Source organism: Mesitornis unicolor, unplaced genomic scaffold (genome assembly GCF_000695765.1).
Source record: "Mesitornis unicolor isolate BGI_N332 unplaced genomic scaffold, ASM69576v1 scaffold29229, whole genome shotgun sequence".
NCBI lineage: Eukaryota > Metazoa > Chordata > Aves > Mesitornithiformes > Mesitornithidae > Mesitornis > Mesitornis unicolor.
This window is the reverse complement of record NW_010209777.1, coordinates 24,643-39,956: the sequence shown is the minus strand read 5'-3', so window position 1 is coordinate 39,956 and position 15,314 is coordinate 24,643. Positions and strand designations below refer to the sequence as shown.

Below are 15,314 nucleotides of genomic sequence, written 5' to 3'. Positions count from 1 at the left end.
GCCCCAGCTGCCCCGTGGGCCCCCCCTGCCATGTGCCGCGGCCCCAGCAGGTGTCACCACCGGACCGCTCCTGTCCCCACTGGCACTCCCTTCCCAGCCCGGCACAGACAGGACGAGCGGCACAGGCCCGGGCAGTCCCAGGACTGCTCCTGTCCCCTGGCCACCCCTCCTCGCCCACCGCACCCGGCGGGGCCCAAGGGTCTTGCAAATGCCTGGGAGAAAGCCCTGGGCTCTGCGGGAGGGCAGAGGGACACGCCGGGGGGGGGGCGAAGGCGCAGAAGGGGAGGGAGTACCCGTCACTGGGGACGTGGGGAGGATGGCATCGCACCCTAGGTCACAGTGTAGGGTGCGGGTGCATCGCCAACCCCCAGAACAGGGCGTGCTGCCAACAGCGAGTCCCACGTCTCCCCGCGCACAGCCACACATGGCCCAGGGGACACGTCCTCAGGCTGTGCCACTGCCCTGGCACCTCTGGGGCTTGGTTTCCCCTTGCTGCTGTCAGATTTGTTCCCTACCAGTTACACATCCCCAGCGTAGCCTCTGCTCCATCTTTCCCATCACTCTGCAACACTACACTGTTTGATGGCAGCTGCTAAGGGAGAGCCTTGAGTATCCCGGGATTACAGGGAAGATTGGGGGAATGTGGCAGGACCCCACACAGGTGGGCAGCAAGGTCACACACACCCACAGATCAGAGCCCCTTGCACAGCCAAAGGCACCTCTGTCTCCCTGCTGTGTGAGGGGTCAGGCTTTCCTGGTTGCTCTGGTACGTTGTGGCTGGCAGCAACACTGTGACATGCTCGAGCCCGTCACCTGCTCCATCACACCACACAGACACACGTGTGTGTCCCTCCCAGCTCGGGCTCCCCAGCCAGCACCCACGGTGATGGCTGGGCAACACCGTGACCTCCCGAGGCCTCCAGCTCAGTAAATAGTGTCAAGGTTAGAGCGAGGGATTCATTGGGGCCATAAATGTTTATGCGCTCCCCAGCCGCCACGGCCTGAACTTTCCATCAGCGACACTTTTATGGCCGGTCTCTAATGATTAACCCAGGAGCTAGCGGATGAAGGTGTTTTGCAGCATGATGGTGCTGCCAGAGGCCCACGCACCCAGAGAAGCTGTGGCTGGGGGACCTCCATCATCCCTGCACACTGCAGCCAGGGTGGGGTATGGCAAGGAGGATGTGGAAAGTCATCAGTGATCCTGCAGGGAAAAGGAAGGGCAGAGCTGGCTAGGAAGGGAGCTCAGCATCCCTGGGTGTGGGGAGACAGGCAGGTATGAGGAGGTGTCAGAGCTAGCTCTATGCTCCCAGAGAGGAGAAGGCAATACTTAAATATTTTCCATCATAGGAAAGGGTCATTAAGGAAAACCACAGCTGCATGCTAGGTTTCACCATGGAGGCTCAGCCCATAGTGCTGGACTCAAAGTTGCATGTCCCATGGGATTAATAAACCACGGCAATGGGGCAAGATCCATAATTCAGACATAAACCCTAATTTTCCTCTTTATCCTGGGTTTTTGGCTTTTACCTGAACAGAATGGAGATTTGCAGTACAAAGCCCAAGAAGACTGCATACCCCTTGGATGTGCCCTTCTTGCATGCTGGAGACCCACACAAATAACACACACAGATGCTATGTGACACACTGCTTTTTAATGGCGAGCTGACAGTACATGGGGGAAGGTGCACACAACACTGGGGTGACAGGGACTGGCAGCATCAGACCCAAACAGCCCTGCCCAGGAGCTCCCTGGTAGCCCCAGCAGCAGACAGGCCCTATGCGATAGGGGCCTCTGGCTGAGCTACCCTAAAACCACACACAGGCACTGAAACCCAGCCCTCCACCTTTCCCTGGGAAAAGCAGTGCCCAGAGCTAGAGACAGCCCTCAGATCCACCTCAGGGGTGGACACGGGTCTTCCTTTGGCACTGAGTCCAGCTGAGACTTGTCCCTGACCTCCTGCACACATGGAGAATGGGCCACCCAGCCTCTTCCCTTCTTTCAGCTTACCCCAGCCCTGCCAGGCACTGCAGGGAAGAGTTGCCCAGATCCACTGAGGAACCTAAATACATGGAAGCTCATTTGTTTATAAAGCATTTTTCTCCCCTTTTAATTGTTTTTAGCTGCTCATTTCCAAGGTCAGATTTCTTTAGCAGGACACAGATTTGCACTGGTTTTGCTGGAGTACCTCCATATGAAAGGAGTGCACTGATACACACCAGCATAGAGGATATTACAGTCCTTTCTCACACATGTTCGTAGGTTATTTGCATTAAATACACATGAGCAGAGAACAGATGAACACAGAGGACCTCCTCCTTCTCCCTGCTTCCCGCAGCCCGAGCATCCCCACAGCCCGAGCATCCCCACAGCCCGAGCATCCCCACAGCCCGAGCATCCCTTCACAGAGAAGACAGGGCTGGGGCCAAGGGTGGGAGCAAGGCAGCCCAAACACTTGCACCAGATACGATCACACAAACACGATCACACAAACACACACACTTATCACACACTGAGCAGAAACACTTCGGGGGTACTGGGACAGGCAGCAGCTCTGTCCTGGCGGGGCCAGGGCGGTGGTGAGGAGGACGGCAGGATCAGCAGCTCCCGACTGCTCCCCAAAAGACCCCCCCAAGCCGTCCTGAAGTGCCACAGTGCAACCTGTGCAAACTGGGGTTGTGAGCCTCCCTCAGCCTGTGGAGCACCAAGTCCTCTCACATCATGGACTCCTCCTCCTCCTCTATCTCCCGGTCCACCTCAATAGCTGTGTTCTCGTAGCTGGTGATGCCCCCATATTTCCGCATGTGGACCATCAGCGGCTTAGGGGACTGGCTGCCAGCCAGGCTCGCCACGTACATGCCGGTCCGGTTCTCCTCCAGCGACGGGCCCCAGTCCATGGTGGGATGCATGGCTTGCTGGATGCGCTGTGAGGGAACAGGCGGAGGCAGCACCGGCACCCTGCACCGGCGTCCGCTCTGCTCCCCGGCTGGGACCCCCACCTGGCAGCTCACTCACCCCTCTGCAATCCCAGGAGACTGGGGGAGGATGGGGATGTGAGAAGGCTGTTTTGTTTTGGAGGGAGATGCCCACAGGGCTGCCCCCTGGGGAGCAGTGTGACTCAGTACCTGCCTGCCATGGCAGGAAGGGTCACTGCTGGAAATGCCCTGGGATGTGAGGTCTCTCACACCCCATGGGCAGCAAGGAGGGACAGACACACACACCTCCAGGAGAGAGGATGCAGAAATTGCAGGAGGAGACAGGCTCAGCAGAGAGTCATGGTCATCCCTACATGTTTCTGGGGTGCTCCCCAGCAATGTTGGGTCCCAGCACCTCCTACCTCCCACAGCGTCCCTTCTTCTTGGAGTATGGCCACCACCATGCCCACAGGAATCATCAGGCAGGAGAGGACTCCCATGAGAATGCCCAAGACCTCGGCCCAGGCAGGGAAGCGGTAGCTGCCATACTGAGAGGGCTGGTACTTGATGATGTTGTACACCAGCAGAGCCTGTGGGATGGGAAGAAAGTGAGGTCAGCCCAGAGACCTCGGAAGGTCTCATGCTCAAAAAAGGCCTGGAGATGGTGGTGACCTCCCAGGGGAGCCAGAGTTGTCCCTGAGGCAGGCAGTGACCAGCAGGAGATGCCAGCAGAGCAACTTGTCACCAAGAGAGGTCACCCAGGGATGCTGGCACCACTGCAGCTCTCCAGCACCATCCAGCACCTCAAGCTGAGCAGTTACCATCATTGTTGCCGGGGACAGGACCATCCAGCAGGCTCTGAAGTAGGGGCCCGGTTTGAAGCCCAGCATCATGTGGATATCTCTGCAGAACCTCTTTATACCTGGAAGAGGGAGAAGGAGAAGGACTCAGAAGCCAGGATCCCTCCTCCAGAGCCTGGTGCCTGTACCCGGCTGTCCTGCACCAACCAAAAGTGGTGGTTTGCATTCTCTGCAGCAAAGAAATATCTCCCTCCCCAGCTGCGAGATGCAGGAATTGGGGCCTAGCTGGTGCTGCCTGAGGGACCAAGCTCAGCACCCCAAATCAGTCTGGAGAGGTGAATCCAGTGAAGCCAAGAAGAAAGAAGAGGTTGGAGCAGAGGTGTTTCACGCTCCATTGAAGGCTGCTAGATCCCTGCCTCCTCCCTCTAAGTCCCTCTCCATACAGACAGCTCACCCTTCCCTGCGCCCCTGTGGGACAGATCCCCTTACCATAGACACGTGTCACCACAAGGCAGGTAGTGATCACCACCACCATGAGACCAAAGCCAGCGCTGTAGTCATCCAGTAGGACCAGCCAGTACATTCCACCCTGTGGAGGCAAAGCACAGTGGCCAGCATCCCCGCAACCAGAATCTCATGTTCTCCCACTTCTGGGAATTATACTTGTTTATGCAAACTTGGCCTCTCCTCTAAGCATTCCCTAAAATGAGGCCCCAGTTAGTCCCCATGACACATTCAGCCCCACATCCTTACCTCAGTTGTGAGGATGAGCCCCATCAGGAAGAGGGCGATGCAGACGACAGCCGAGAAGGAAGCTTTCTTTGGCCGCAAGTAATAAGGAAATTCGTCTGTCACTGCTGTCACAATGGTCTCCATGAAGGCAAACTGCATGCAGAGGAGCAGAGGGTCTCCTGAGCCCCCTGGGCTGCCTGGATACTGCAGCCAGCTCAGGAGCTCTGTCCTTACCTGGCTGTCCAGGCCCAAGGTTAACAGCATGAAGAAGAACAGGAAAGACCAGAATGGAGAAAGGGGGAGCATTGTCATGGCCTGGGGGTACACGACAAAAGCCAGGCCAGGACCTAGGGGAGGCAAAGGACAGCAGGGTGAAAAGGGGATGACAGCACAGGGGATGGAGGAGAGAAGATCCCAACAGAGCGACACCACGCTGAGGATGTGCCAGGGCTCTTGCAAGATGGGCAGGAGGGGTCCTGCAGCAGAGGATGGAGAGGTGCAGGAGAACCAACCTGCTCCTTGCTCAGACCCTTATTAGACATCACTTGGTGTTGCTCAACGTTTGCATGGCAGGAACTAGTCTCTCTGCTTCCCTCCCTCTGGGCAGCTGAGCGTACAACTTCATCCCTCACACTGACACTCTCAGATGCCTTCCATCCAAAAGGGATGCTCCTCAGCGCACCCAGGCATAGGGCGAAGGAGAAAGGGTCTTCATTTGGCCTTACCTGCCTTTGCCACCTGGTTAACAGGGACCCCAAGCTCCTGGGACATGTATCCCAAAACAGAGAAGATGGCAAAACCTGCCAGGATGCTGGTGATGGCATTGCCCAAGGTCACTATGAAGGTGTCCCTATAGCAGAGAAAAAAGATGCTCTGAACATGCCAGCCCCTTAATGGCCACAGTAGTGCATGGTGGCTTTGCCAGCCCTGGGTGTCAGAGTAAGACGACCCAGTGTAATTCTCCCCCGGGGCATCTCTTGGTATGTACTTTCCAGATGCAAAAGGAACATATATCTAGGAACATGGGTTATTTGGGGGTTTCTCCCAGGCTTGCTTTCTCCTGTGGAGGCAATCAGACCAAATGTCCAGCACCCAGACTCCTCTCTGCTGGTGACCTGCAACAAATGCTGGGAACAGGACAAACATGCCTAAGTCTAGTCTCAAGTATCTTCATCCTTCAGCATCTACAGCCCAAAACTTTGAGTCAGGTGCTGTGCCTTGATGTTTAGAACTTGAGAACTTTCTTCCACAGACCCCTCTGTCCCTCTCAAGCCTGTGCAAACTGCTGCACTGTAAGGTGCTGGGGCAAGAAGCAGTGCTGGGGGACCACCTGCTGCCCCATGGGATTCTGCTGACTTGGAAATCCACCAGTTGAGCTTTTCACGGCTCCCCCCAGCTCAGGATTTTTATGAGACAGCAACTGGCCCCCACCTGTAGATATTCTGGTGGAAGGTGTTGTATGAGGCGAAGGTGAGGAGGCCCCCAAAGCCTACCCCAAGGGAGTAGAAAATCTGCAGGGCCGCCTCGATCCACACCTAGGGGAAGGAAACCAGTTTGAGGAGAGCAGGGCTTTGGAAACCTCCCCCTGAGGAAGAGGGAGCGGGAAATAAGCTTCCCTAGAGCCCCCAGCACATCTACCCCAGCCCTCCAAGGTCTTTGTCTTTCCTTGCTAACACACTCACCACTCACACAGTGGGTCAGCTGGATAGCAGAGGGATTGATGAGAGCGTTTGACAGCCAACTCAGTGTGGCATTGAATGCCCTTGTAAAAGTGGGAGGTCTCTGGTACCAGCACTGCTGACCCAAGGAAACTCCCTGCTCCTCACACCAAGAACAGAAAAGCCAAATCCACCATGGGCACCCATCACCACCCCCCAGCCCACCACAGGGGCTGGGCTAATCCTGCCCATGGTCTTGGTACCCAGGGGAGGTGGTGAGCACTCCATCCCCTGCATGGACAGCCAGAAACGTGGGCACAGGGCTGGGCCATGTCGCAGAGTACTATAGACAAGGTGTGGAGCAAAGACAGATTGCTGAAAGTCAAATACTTTCGCTATTTTGGTCTCAGCAACTGAGAGAGGACTTTGGGACAGGGGATGGTCAGAAAAGGCATTGAGTAAAGGAATCAGCTCTGTTGCATGCTAGACGTGGCAGGAGAAGCTTCATTTTGTGTCTTAAACAAATTGCACCAAATCCTGCTCACCTTGGAAGACAGCAAGTGATCAAACTGGGGCGTGAGGTAAAACCGGATCCCCTTCCAGGCCCCCTCCAGGGTCACGCCACGGATAAGCAGCATCACCAGGATGAGGTAGGGGAAGGTGGCGGTAAAGTACACGACCTGTAGGAGAGCAGAGCCAGCTGAAAGAGCCAGGAGTGAGGGCACAGCACGAGTGCTCCTCCCTGGGGTGGGACATCGCAACGCCTGGCATCACTGCAGAGCCGGGGTCCTTGGGATGCAGCAGGGACAGTGACGTCAGCCCTGCCAGTGTCTGGGTGTACAAACCATCCCAAAGTGGCCTGTGTCCAGCTGATGGTGTTTGTGGGTAACACTTTCCCAGACGTGCAGAGAATCGCAGGCACTGCAGATCCTCCCAAAAGGGACTGTCCAGCCCTTACCTTGCCGGAGGATTTGACTCCCTTTAGGATGCACAGATAGACGATAGTCCAAGAAAGGAGCAGGCACAGACACAGGTTCCAGCGGATCCTTCCAGGATCTCCGATCCCAGAGCTCCCTTGGATGTGCAGGACGTACCGGCTAGGGTGAAAGGAGAACTGCCCGTGAGGCACCCTCTGCCTTCTTCCAGAGACCCCCTCTGAACCCAGCAATGCTTCAGCCGCTAAATAAGAACCCCAGCAATAAGAGAGCAACAAGGTGCTGGCAGCTATTTGCCATGGAAAGGGGAGAAGCTGGTGAGATTTCTCCACCATCATCAAGGGAGTGGAGCATCTCCCTTATGAGGAGCGGCTGAGGGAGCTGGGTCTCTTTAGTTTGCAGAAGAGGAGACTGAGGGGAGACCTCATTCATGTTTATAAATATTTAAAGGGTGAGTGTCACAAGGATGGAGTCAGGCTCTTCTCGGTGACAAACAATGATAGGACAAGGGGTAATGGGCACAAGGTGGAACACAGGAGGTTCCACTTAAATTTGAGAAGAAACTTCTTCTCAGTGAGGGTGACAGAGCACTGGCCCAGGCTGCCCAGAGAGGCTGTGGAGTCTCCTTCTCTGGAGACATTCAAAACCCGCCTGGACGCCTTCCTGTGCAACCTCATCTGGGTGTTCCTGCTCCGGCAGGGGGATTGGACTGGATGATCTTTTGAGGCCCCTTCCAATCCCTAACGTTCTGTGATTCTGTGATTCTGTGATCCATTAAAGAGCCCAGAGGGGATGCCTGGCATCTTGACAGCAAATTACAGCTGGGCCAGGCATAGGATGCATTTCAGTCTAATATATCTCCAGGCCAGCAAAGCAGTGCTAGATTGTGGACACTTCCCACATCCCAAGGACATGATCCAAAAGGCTAAACTGAAATATCACCCCACAGCTGACCATGAGAACCATTGACCACAACACCCACCATGAGTGCCCACCATGCCATAGGAAGTGCAGTACAGACTTTCACCCCTCATCCCATCCGCATGCCCTCCCTGGTTGGATGCCAACCACTTCCCCACGACCAGGGACACGATTGTCCCTTTACCTCTTTACCTCCAGTACTCCTCGCTGGGGCTGACAGTGTTGGTGGTGTTGACAGGGAAGGTGATGTTCCCTGCCTTGATGACGTGGTGGTCCAGGCACAGATCGGTATTCCACCAGTTGCCACAGTGCTGCCAGGGCAAGTCGCTTGTGAGGGATGCAAAGAGGTAGAAGAGAACGTAAGCAATGATCATGTTGTAGTAAATGGCCACCAGGGAGACGATGAGGATCGTGCCCATGCCAACGCCTGGAGGAGGGAGAGGGTAAAGAAGGAGTGAGCCATCTCTCCAGAGCAGAGCACATCCAAAACCAGGATCAGACACTGGTTCTCAGCAGCCAAATGTTTAACCAGTCAGAGGTTCACCTGGAGGGGAGAGCCTCTTAATGCCATTATACCCTTTGGACATGTCTTCTCTGAACTGATGATCTATTGCACCTTACAGGTGATTTTACTCCAACTTAATGTTGAGAGTGAAAGTATTTCATCTGACCTTTTTTTGAATGCTTTCTTCTTACATTCTTATGTCTTTAACAGTCATGGCTTAGCTTTGATGCTGTATTTTGTACACTAATTGGCTTAATTTTCATGCAATTTCCAGAGCCTCCAAAGACTGATAGGTCTCATCATATCTTGCAGCTACTAAAACAGCTAACTCAGAGGTCCAGCCTACTCCACCTTCCCTCAGGATTTAACCTTTGATTCTAACAAGAGCTTTGAGGATCACGAGACGCTGCTGCTGGTTCACATCCCCGTCAAGCAGCTCTTCCAGAGGCTCTGGACTTCACTCACGCACCTTTAAAGAGAGGGCTTATCTTCCAGACGGCGAGTGGCCCCAGGCTGGAAAACTGGCCAAGTGACAGTTCCATGAAGAAGATGGGGATCCCACAGATGGCCAGCATGATGAAGTAAGGAACCAGGAAAGCTCCTGCAAGAAGAAGGAAAAAAATACCCCCCAAAATAACACAGAGCAAACATCTAAAGCCCATCTATGACAGGGAATAACATTCATTCAACATCTGTGGCCCTGAGGGACCTACATCAACATCTGGAAGGCAGCAAGGGGCAGCAGCTCACCATTAGTGCAGAAGGAAGGGGCTGTGATTAACCTGATGCTGTGCTTCCTCCCAGCCCCTGCGTCTCTTTTCTCCTTGAATGTTTCACAAACACTGTGAAATTCTCCAGTTGTTGCATGTGACAAGCAATTACTCTGGGAGTAGCTGAACAAGCTGGGCACTTTGCACCATCACACCGAGCTCTTGCATTGCAAAAGGCTTGCTCCCCTCCTTCAGTACCTAGGAAGCATTTGCTAACCCTGCTGAGTTCTAGAGGACACCAGGCCAAGAAGCTATTGGAAACCAAGGGGGATTCTGAGGAGGTATCCAGTCCAGCATGGAGCTGGGGATGTCTCCAAGGCTATGGGTACAGAAATGGGCTGGTGAGCTCCTTCCACTCATGCATACAGGTGGTTAATGCCCTACAGCAAACCTGAGGGGCAGGAGAAGGCTTCACCCCACAGCAAGAAGTGCTGTTTCCCAGTCTGGAGAAGGTGAAGGGATAGCTCTTCAGAGACATGTCCCACCAGCCCAGCTCAGTGAAAGGAAGACGTGGCCACTACAAAGGATGCCCAAGTACCTCCTCCATTAGTGTAAGCCCTGTAGGGGAACCTCCAGACATTTCCCAGGCCCACACAGTATCCGATGCAGGAGAGGAGGAAATCCAGCCGTCCTGTCCAGTTCCCTCTGTCTTCAGGGCACTCAGAGCCCAGGTCCCCATCCTGGCTGCTGGGGCTCACCAGGAGCTCTGGTGTCACCGGCTGAACAAGAGGAAAGCAGGGGATGTGAGAGGACTGCCGGGGATGGAGGAAGGAATAAAAGCAGGGGATGAAGAGCAGGAGAGAGGGAAGGGGCGCTGAGAGCTCAGGTGTGTACTGGTGACCCCGACTCGCAGCACTGACACTTGTCCCTAGGGGACACTCTGTCCCAGCGGCTCTCTGTGCACCACCCCAGTCAATAGCCTGCTCTGTAAGGAAAGGGGATAAATGCAATCCCACATAGCCAGAGCTCACCTGGGAAAGGCAGGAGAGCCCCAGCTCACCTTGGGAGTCCAGCCCCAATCTTGCAACCCCGGTTTCCCAAGAAATCCTTCCAAGGGGCCACGATAAACTTTCCTGAACTCCTGCAGAGCACGTGTGAGAGAACAACAGGGGAAGAAACACCACCAGTGTGCCAGGGAGCACGATGGCCCCAGCCCAGGCCATGCTGGGCTTGACTACCATTAAACGCTCCATGCCTTTTTCACGCTTTTCCAACTGCCAAAAGCCTACACTGTGGGGATTTAGTGACTCGCAACCAGTTGTCCCTACTGAGCAAGCTCCTTCCAGCTTTCCTAATCTGCCCTGGATGAGTGAGGCACAGGCCAGCTCTTCAGCAGGCAGGGGATTAATCTGTTCCCTTCCTCCCTGGCTGCCTCAGCCTGCCAAGTGGGAGATGCGAGTCCTGCAATACATTTAGGTTGAGGTGATGCACTGAGAGGGCTCCTTGGTGTTTGTACATCAGGTCTGCAATGAAGACCTGTTTTGTCTATCTGGACTTCCCCAGCCTCCTGACTGTGGGAGAGCAGGGAGGTCATCCCTGCCAGCTCCCATCCCACTGGCAGTCACCAAAGCTGGAAGGCTCAGCCAGCAGCTGCTGAGTGAAATCCCATCACAGATATCTCCTGGGCAGGACTGGGCAGCCAAAAAGGGTGGGATGAGGATCCTGCCCCTGTGCATGTTACCATGTCTCTGCCTGGGCGTGTGTCAGGCTTGGCTGGTAATGAGGCACAGAGACAGAAGGATGCTGGGGTCTGTGCTGACAGAGCACCAGGTCCAGGGCAGGAGGAGCCCATTTGGGAACCTTCCTGTCTTCTTGGGCTCTCAAAAGGAAAGAGCAGCCATCCTTGTGTTCACAGATTGTAGGGAACAAGCCTGTGGGATGTGGTTGAGGGAGAGCAGCCTGTATTTGGAGAGATCAGCCAGAAGGAGTTGTGGGTCCTAGTGAGCATGTGTGCTCAGAGCCCATGGCAGACATCCACCTCCCAGGAGATCAGAGCTGGCTGATGAGCAAAACCCAGAGCTGCCCAGCCACAGCTCCTGGGAAGGTGGCAGCCACCTCCTCTCCAGCTGGACCACAGGAAGCTCCTGCTGCAGGTTTCCATGGAGACAAGGAGTCATCTTGCTGATGGCAATGGCCACACGCACCCACCCTTTGCAGGGTGCACCCCACTCTTTCAGCCACCAGCACCACATGTGTGCTGCTTGCAGCCCAACGGCACCAAATGCAGAAGTGAACCCATTCCCACCCAGCATGCAAACCCCTTGAGGGACAGGATGAGCTGGGGCAAACTCTTCCCAAAGCCAATCTGAAACACACAGCCCCAGCAAAGGCATTACACTAAAATACACCCTTAAAAGCTCATCCCCGCTGGATACCACCGTCACAAAGCAAGGGCCAGAAGAAAAGCTTCAGAAACAGAGGCTGTAAAGTAAAAACGTGACCCAAATGTAATACTGTTGCTATAAAACCGTTGCTATCTGGCAGCCCTCCTGCAGTTTAACACAGCTCTCCAGCTTCGCAGCTTCTCCAGACCATGGCCATGCCTGCTAATTAACCCAGCTCACACAGCAGGCATGACCAACAGCAACCTGTTGTTTGTGGGCGATGGGCAGACTGCTCTGCAACATCCTTCCCAAAAGTTTCAGCAGATAATGCCTACACTCACAAAGGTCCCTGCCAGGTGGGGACAGAAACTATGAGCCATTGCAGTTTGGTCTTCCCCAGAAAAATACTCCCTAGTCCCTCACGCTGTCTGGGGAAGCTCTTGCTTTCTGAGTTTGTATCACAGAGAAACAGCAAGCAGGGATGCCAGCAGGGCATTAAATCCCCTTGCCTAATTCCTGCACCTCCGCTGGAATCCTGAACAGTTGTGAGAGGGCACAGTGGAGCCACATGATCTGATGAAATGCAGGTGCCCATCATCAGATGTAGCATGGAAACCAACACGGAACCAGCAAAATAAAAGGAACCAGCAGAATCTTTTTCAAACTGTACATGGCTCAGCCATCCTTTTCAGAGGCCACAGGATGTAGCTTGTCAAGCCTGTCTTGGTGCTGACTGCCCCTCTTATTAATATCTTCAGTTGGAGCTCTGCAGTTTAAATTTAGGATCCTGGGCAGAGCAGACCCCAAGGATGGTAACATTGCAGTCCCCATCAGAGGCACAGGCCAGGGATGCTGCTGGAAAACACACATGGAGGCTGCTCCATGACTGCAATGCTCAAAAATGCCCGGAATCATAGCCTCTCCATAGAAATCACACAAAACCTGGCCTATTTTTCTGACTTAAAATGAATTGCAAAATGTAGTATTTAAGGATTCCAGCCCATCTTTGTCCCAAATTGCAGAGAGATGCACACCTTTCTACTTCAGGATGCTGCAAATCTCACACATCGGCTCAATCCCAGCCCTTTTTTTAGCATTAATGCTCCCTTTCAACCTTTGTCATAAAAAGAATTTTCTTTTTCAGGAGCAGCTGAAGCGCTCTGGTGCTATGATATTGCTCTGGTGCTTTCCACCACCAACTGCCATCTCTCAAACTGGGCTCCTGTCTTGCGGTTATAAACAGACGGGGACTAACAGCTCCCTTGGCAACCATGTCCTCTCTGAACACAGCATCACTTTCCATTATTCACCAGAAGATGCTCCCAAAGAAGTCAGCAAAGCAAAGGTCACTGAGAAGAAAAAGCACTGTAGTCTTTGCCAAGATAAGAGTTGGCTTCCATAAGGCAATTACCCTGTGTTAATATATTTCTGTGAACCAATTTACTTAAACCAGAGCAAAACTCAGCTCTATCTGTGAAAAAACAGCCAGATTTAAGATACTTTTTGATCATATTTTGTCTCTATTCAAACTGACATTGTGAGGTTATTTTGCCAGTGTTTTGTGCATGGACCACAGCCTTTGGCTGGGAGAAATGCCACCCAAAGCCAGATTTCTCCCCTGTGGATGCAAGCTGTGTGTGAGCACAGTGCGTCTGTAAAGTGTGAGTCACTTCAGATTAGTTTGAAATGCTTCTCTTTGAGAAAAAGGAAAAACAGCATAAAAATTAATTCAAATGATATATCGCTTAGAAAATGAAGTAAATAAAGCAACTTGATGGTGTGGAACAGCCCCTTGAAGGGCTGCGCTGGCCCTGCTTTCCCCCAGCACATACCAGGAGAGGAAGCAAGTGATGATGATCCCAGCGCAGGGGATTTGGGGACTGGAGGTTGCTGAGGCTGAAGCAAACTCATTACAGTGACGTCCAGAGCACAGGGAGCATGCACGGCTGCAAACACCTATGGCCTTTCATCCAACAACCCCGGGGAAGGAGCAGGGAAGGTTTGAGGCAGTTTGTGGCAGGCAGAGGAGGGCAGTAGTTTGGCAGCCTGAGTGGGTACGAGAGGTACAGCCCTAAACCCCTCAAAGAAAAAAAGCAAAAAAAATAAAATAACATAATCTTGGCTCTTCTGGAAATACTTGTATGCAAAAGCCAACCTGAAAACCTTAAAGCCTGAGAAAGATCTCTATTAAAGAGGCATTTCCACATGTCTAAAACATGTCTGGTGAGAAGGCTTACAACTCCTGGCTCACTGATGGGAAGCAGATCATAACGAGAGAGGGAAGCGGCTGTCAGGGTCCAGGGGTGGGTGCTGCAGCCAAAAATGTGCAAACTCCTCCATCGGCCATGCAGCATCAGCCACAGTGGTCCCAAGGTGCCAGGTGAATCCAAGCACCAGAGTCCCCATCTGGAGTTCAGCAAGAATATTTCTGTGTATTGAAGGACAGCAGGGCCCCAAGCAGCACAGGGAATGGGTAAAATAACTCTGGAGACATCTGCTTTTCATTCCAGCTGATCACTGTGAGACTAAATGAATTCCTGAATAAATGTTAAACAGGAGAGAAATTCTTTCAAGTATCTCTGAAAGCCTTTGGAAGGGACAAAGACAACTTTTAATGGATCTTGCAGTCACAAAGTCATCTGAAAAAGCAATTTGTAGGAAAGAGGAGGAGACGGAAAGGCCAGATGATGCTTCCAAACAACAGCAGAGAAAGGTAGGCAGCTGTGAGGCTGCCAGGGCCATCAGCTGCTGGCTTTCACCAGGCTACTGCCGGCTTTTCTACATCATGTCCCAGTTTCCTGCAATTTCCTGGTGGGGATTAAATTCTCCTGGGTTCTCATTCATCTGAAGGCTGGCACAGGTTGGAGTCGCCCTGTCTTGTGGTTAGTGGGCATGGTTTGGCAGAAGGCAGAGCCCAAAAGAGGTCACAGCACTGGGTCACTGCTCGGGGTGCTCCAGGAAGGGCTGACCCACAGCTGCAGGTTGTCCCCATGAAGGAGCTGTGGCTGCCAGCCTCTGTCACCCCACACCACGGCGTCCCCACACGGGATGGGCACAGGAAAGGGCTTTGTACCCAGTACAGGGGGAGATGGGAACCCAGAGAGCCTGGTAAGAGCAAAGTGGCAGTGGAGGGGAGCTGAGGATAGGAAAGCCTGAAAGCTGGATTTAGGAAGGGTTTCCAACAGTATATAAAAGGGATTTCAAGCTCTGCCAGCTGCCGAGGGACACCAGGGAAGTTCAGGGTCCAGCACTACCCGGACCCCTTTAAATCCCATGGAGAAGGAGGCAATCCCAGCTGCAGGTGGGAAAACCCAGCTCCCTGTGATCAACCCAGCAATGGGTGAATCCCTTACCACCCCCAAGACTGGGCAGTCCCTAGGGCTGGCAGGAGCAGCATCTTCGGGGAATCCACGCTACAAGAAGCCAGCCCTGCCCTGGGTGCCCAACCACAGCCCCCCTGGTTAGACACCACATGAGTCCTGGTCAGCAGCACCTGCTCCCCACAGCATGGGGCCTCTGTGGTCCAGTAATTGCAGCAGGACAGGAGCAGTCATTACAAAATGCCTCTCATCCCTCTCCCCATCCCGCTTCGGCCCCACGCACACACAGTATCCCCGTTCGCAATTGATGCCATGGAAAAGTCTGCCAGCCACACATGGAGGCTCCCCAGGCAGGGGATGGCAGGGCAATGGGCATGCCTTGCCCCCCGCTCCCCGGCCCCGCACCCTGGAGGCGCCCCCGCTCCCTGTCTCT

General features: G+C 53.7%; 1 protein-coding gene across 1 annotated transcript in view; it reads right to left on the bottom strand.

Moving 5' to 3' along the window:
* Positions 1-2,715: 2,715 nt before the first annotated feature.
* Positions 2,716-15,314, bottom strand: part of SLC6A7 (solute carrier family 6 (neurotransmitter transporter), member 7) — a 17,253-nt gene continuing 4,654 nt past the window's right edge. The window contains exons 3-15 of the mRNA XM_010192967.1: positions 9,776-9,956; positions 8,937-9,068; positions 8,155-8,389; positions 7,065-7,203; positions 6,652-6,786; positions 5,880-5,983; positions 5,174-5,298; positions 4,683-4,795; positions 4,470-4,601; positions 4,206-4,305; positions 3,738-3,838; positions 3,339-3,506; positions 2,716-2,925 (exon numbers count right to left, since the gene is read on the bottom strand). Coding sequence (XP_010191269.1) covers positions 2,716-2,925; positions 3,339-3,506; positions 3,738-3,838; positions 4,206-4,305; positions 4,470-4,601; positions 4,683-4,795; positions 5,174-5,298; positions 5,880-5,983; positions 6,652-6,786; positions 7,065-7,203; positions 8,155-8,389; positions 8,937-9,068; positions 9,776-9,956 — 1,875 coding nt within the window. The remainder of the gene's footprint in view (positions 2,926-3,338; positions 3,507-3,737; positions 3,839-4,205; positions 4,306-4,469; positions 4,602-4,682; positions 4,796-5,173; positions 5,299-5,879; positions 5,984-6,651; positions 6,787-7,064; positions 7,204-8,154; positions 8,390-8,936; positions 9,069-9,775; positions 9,957-15,314) is intronic.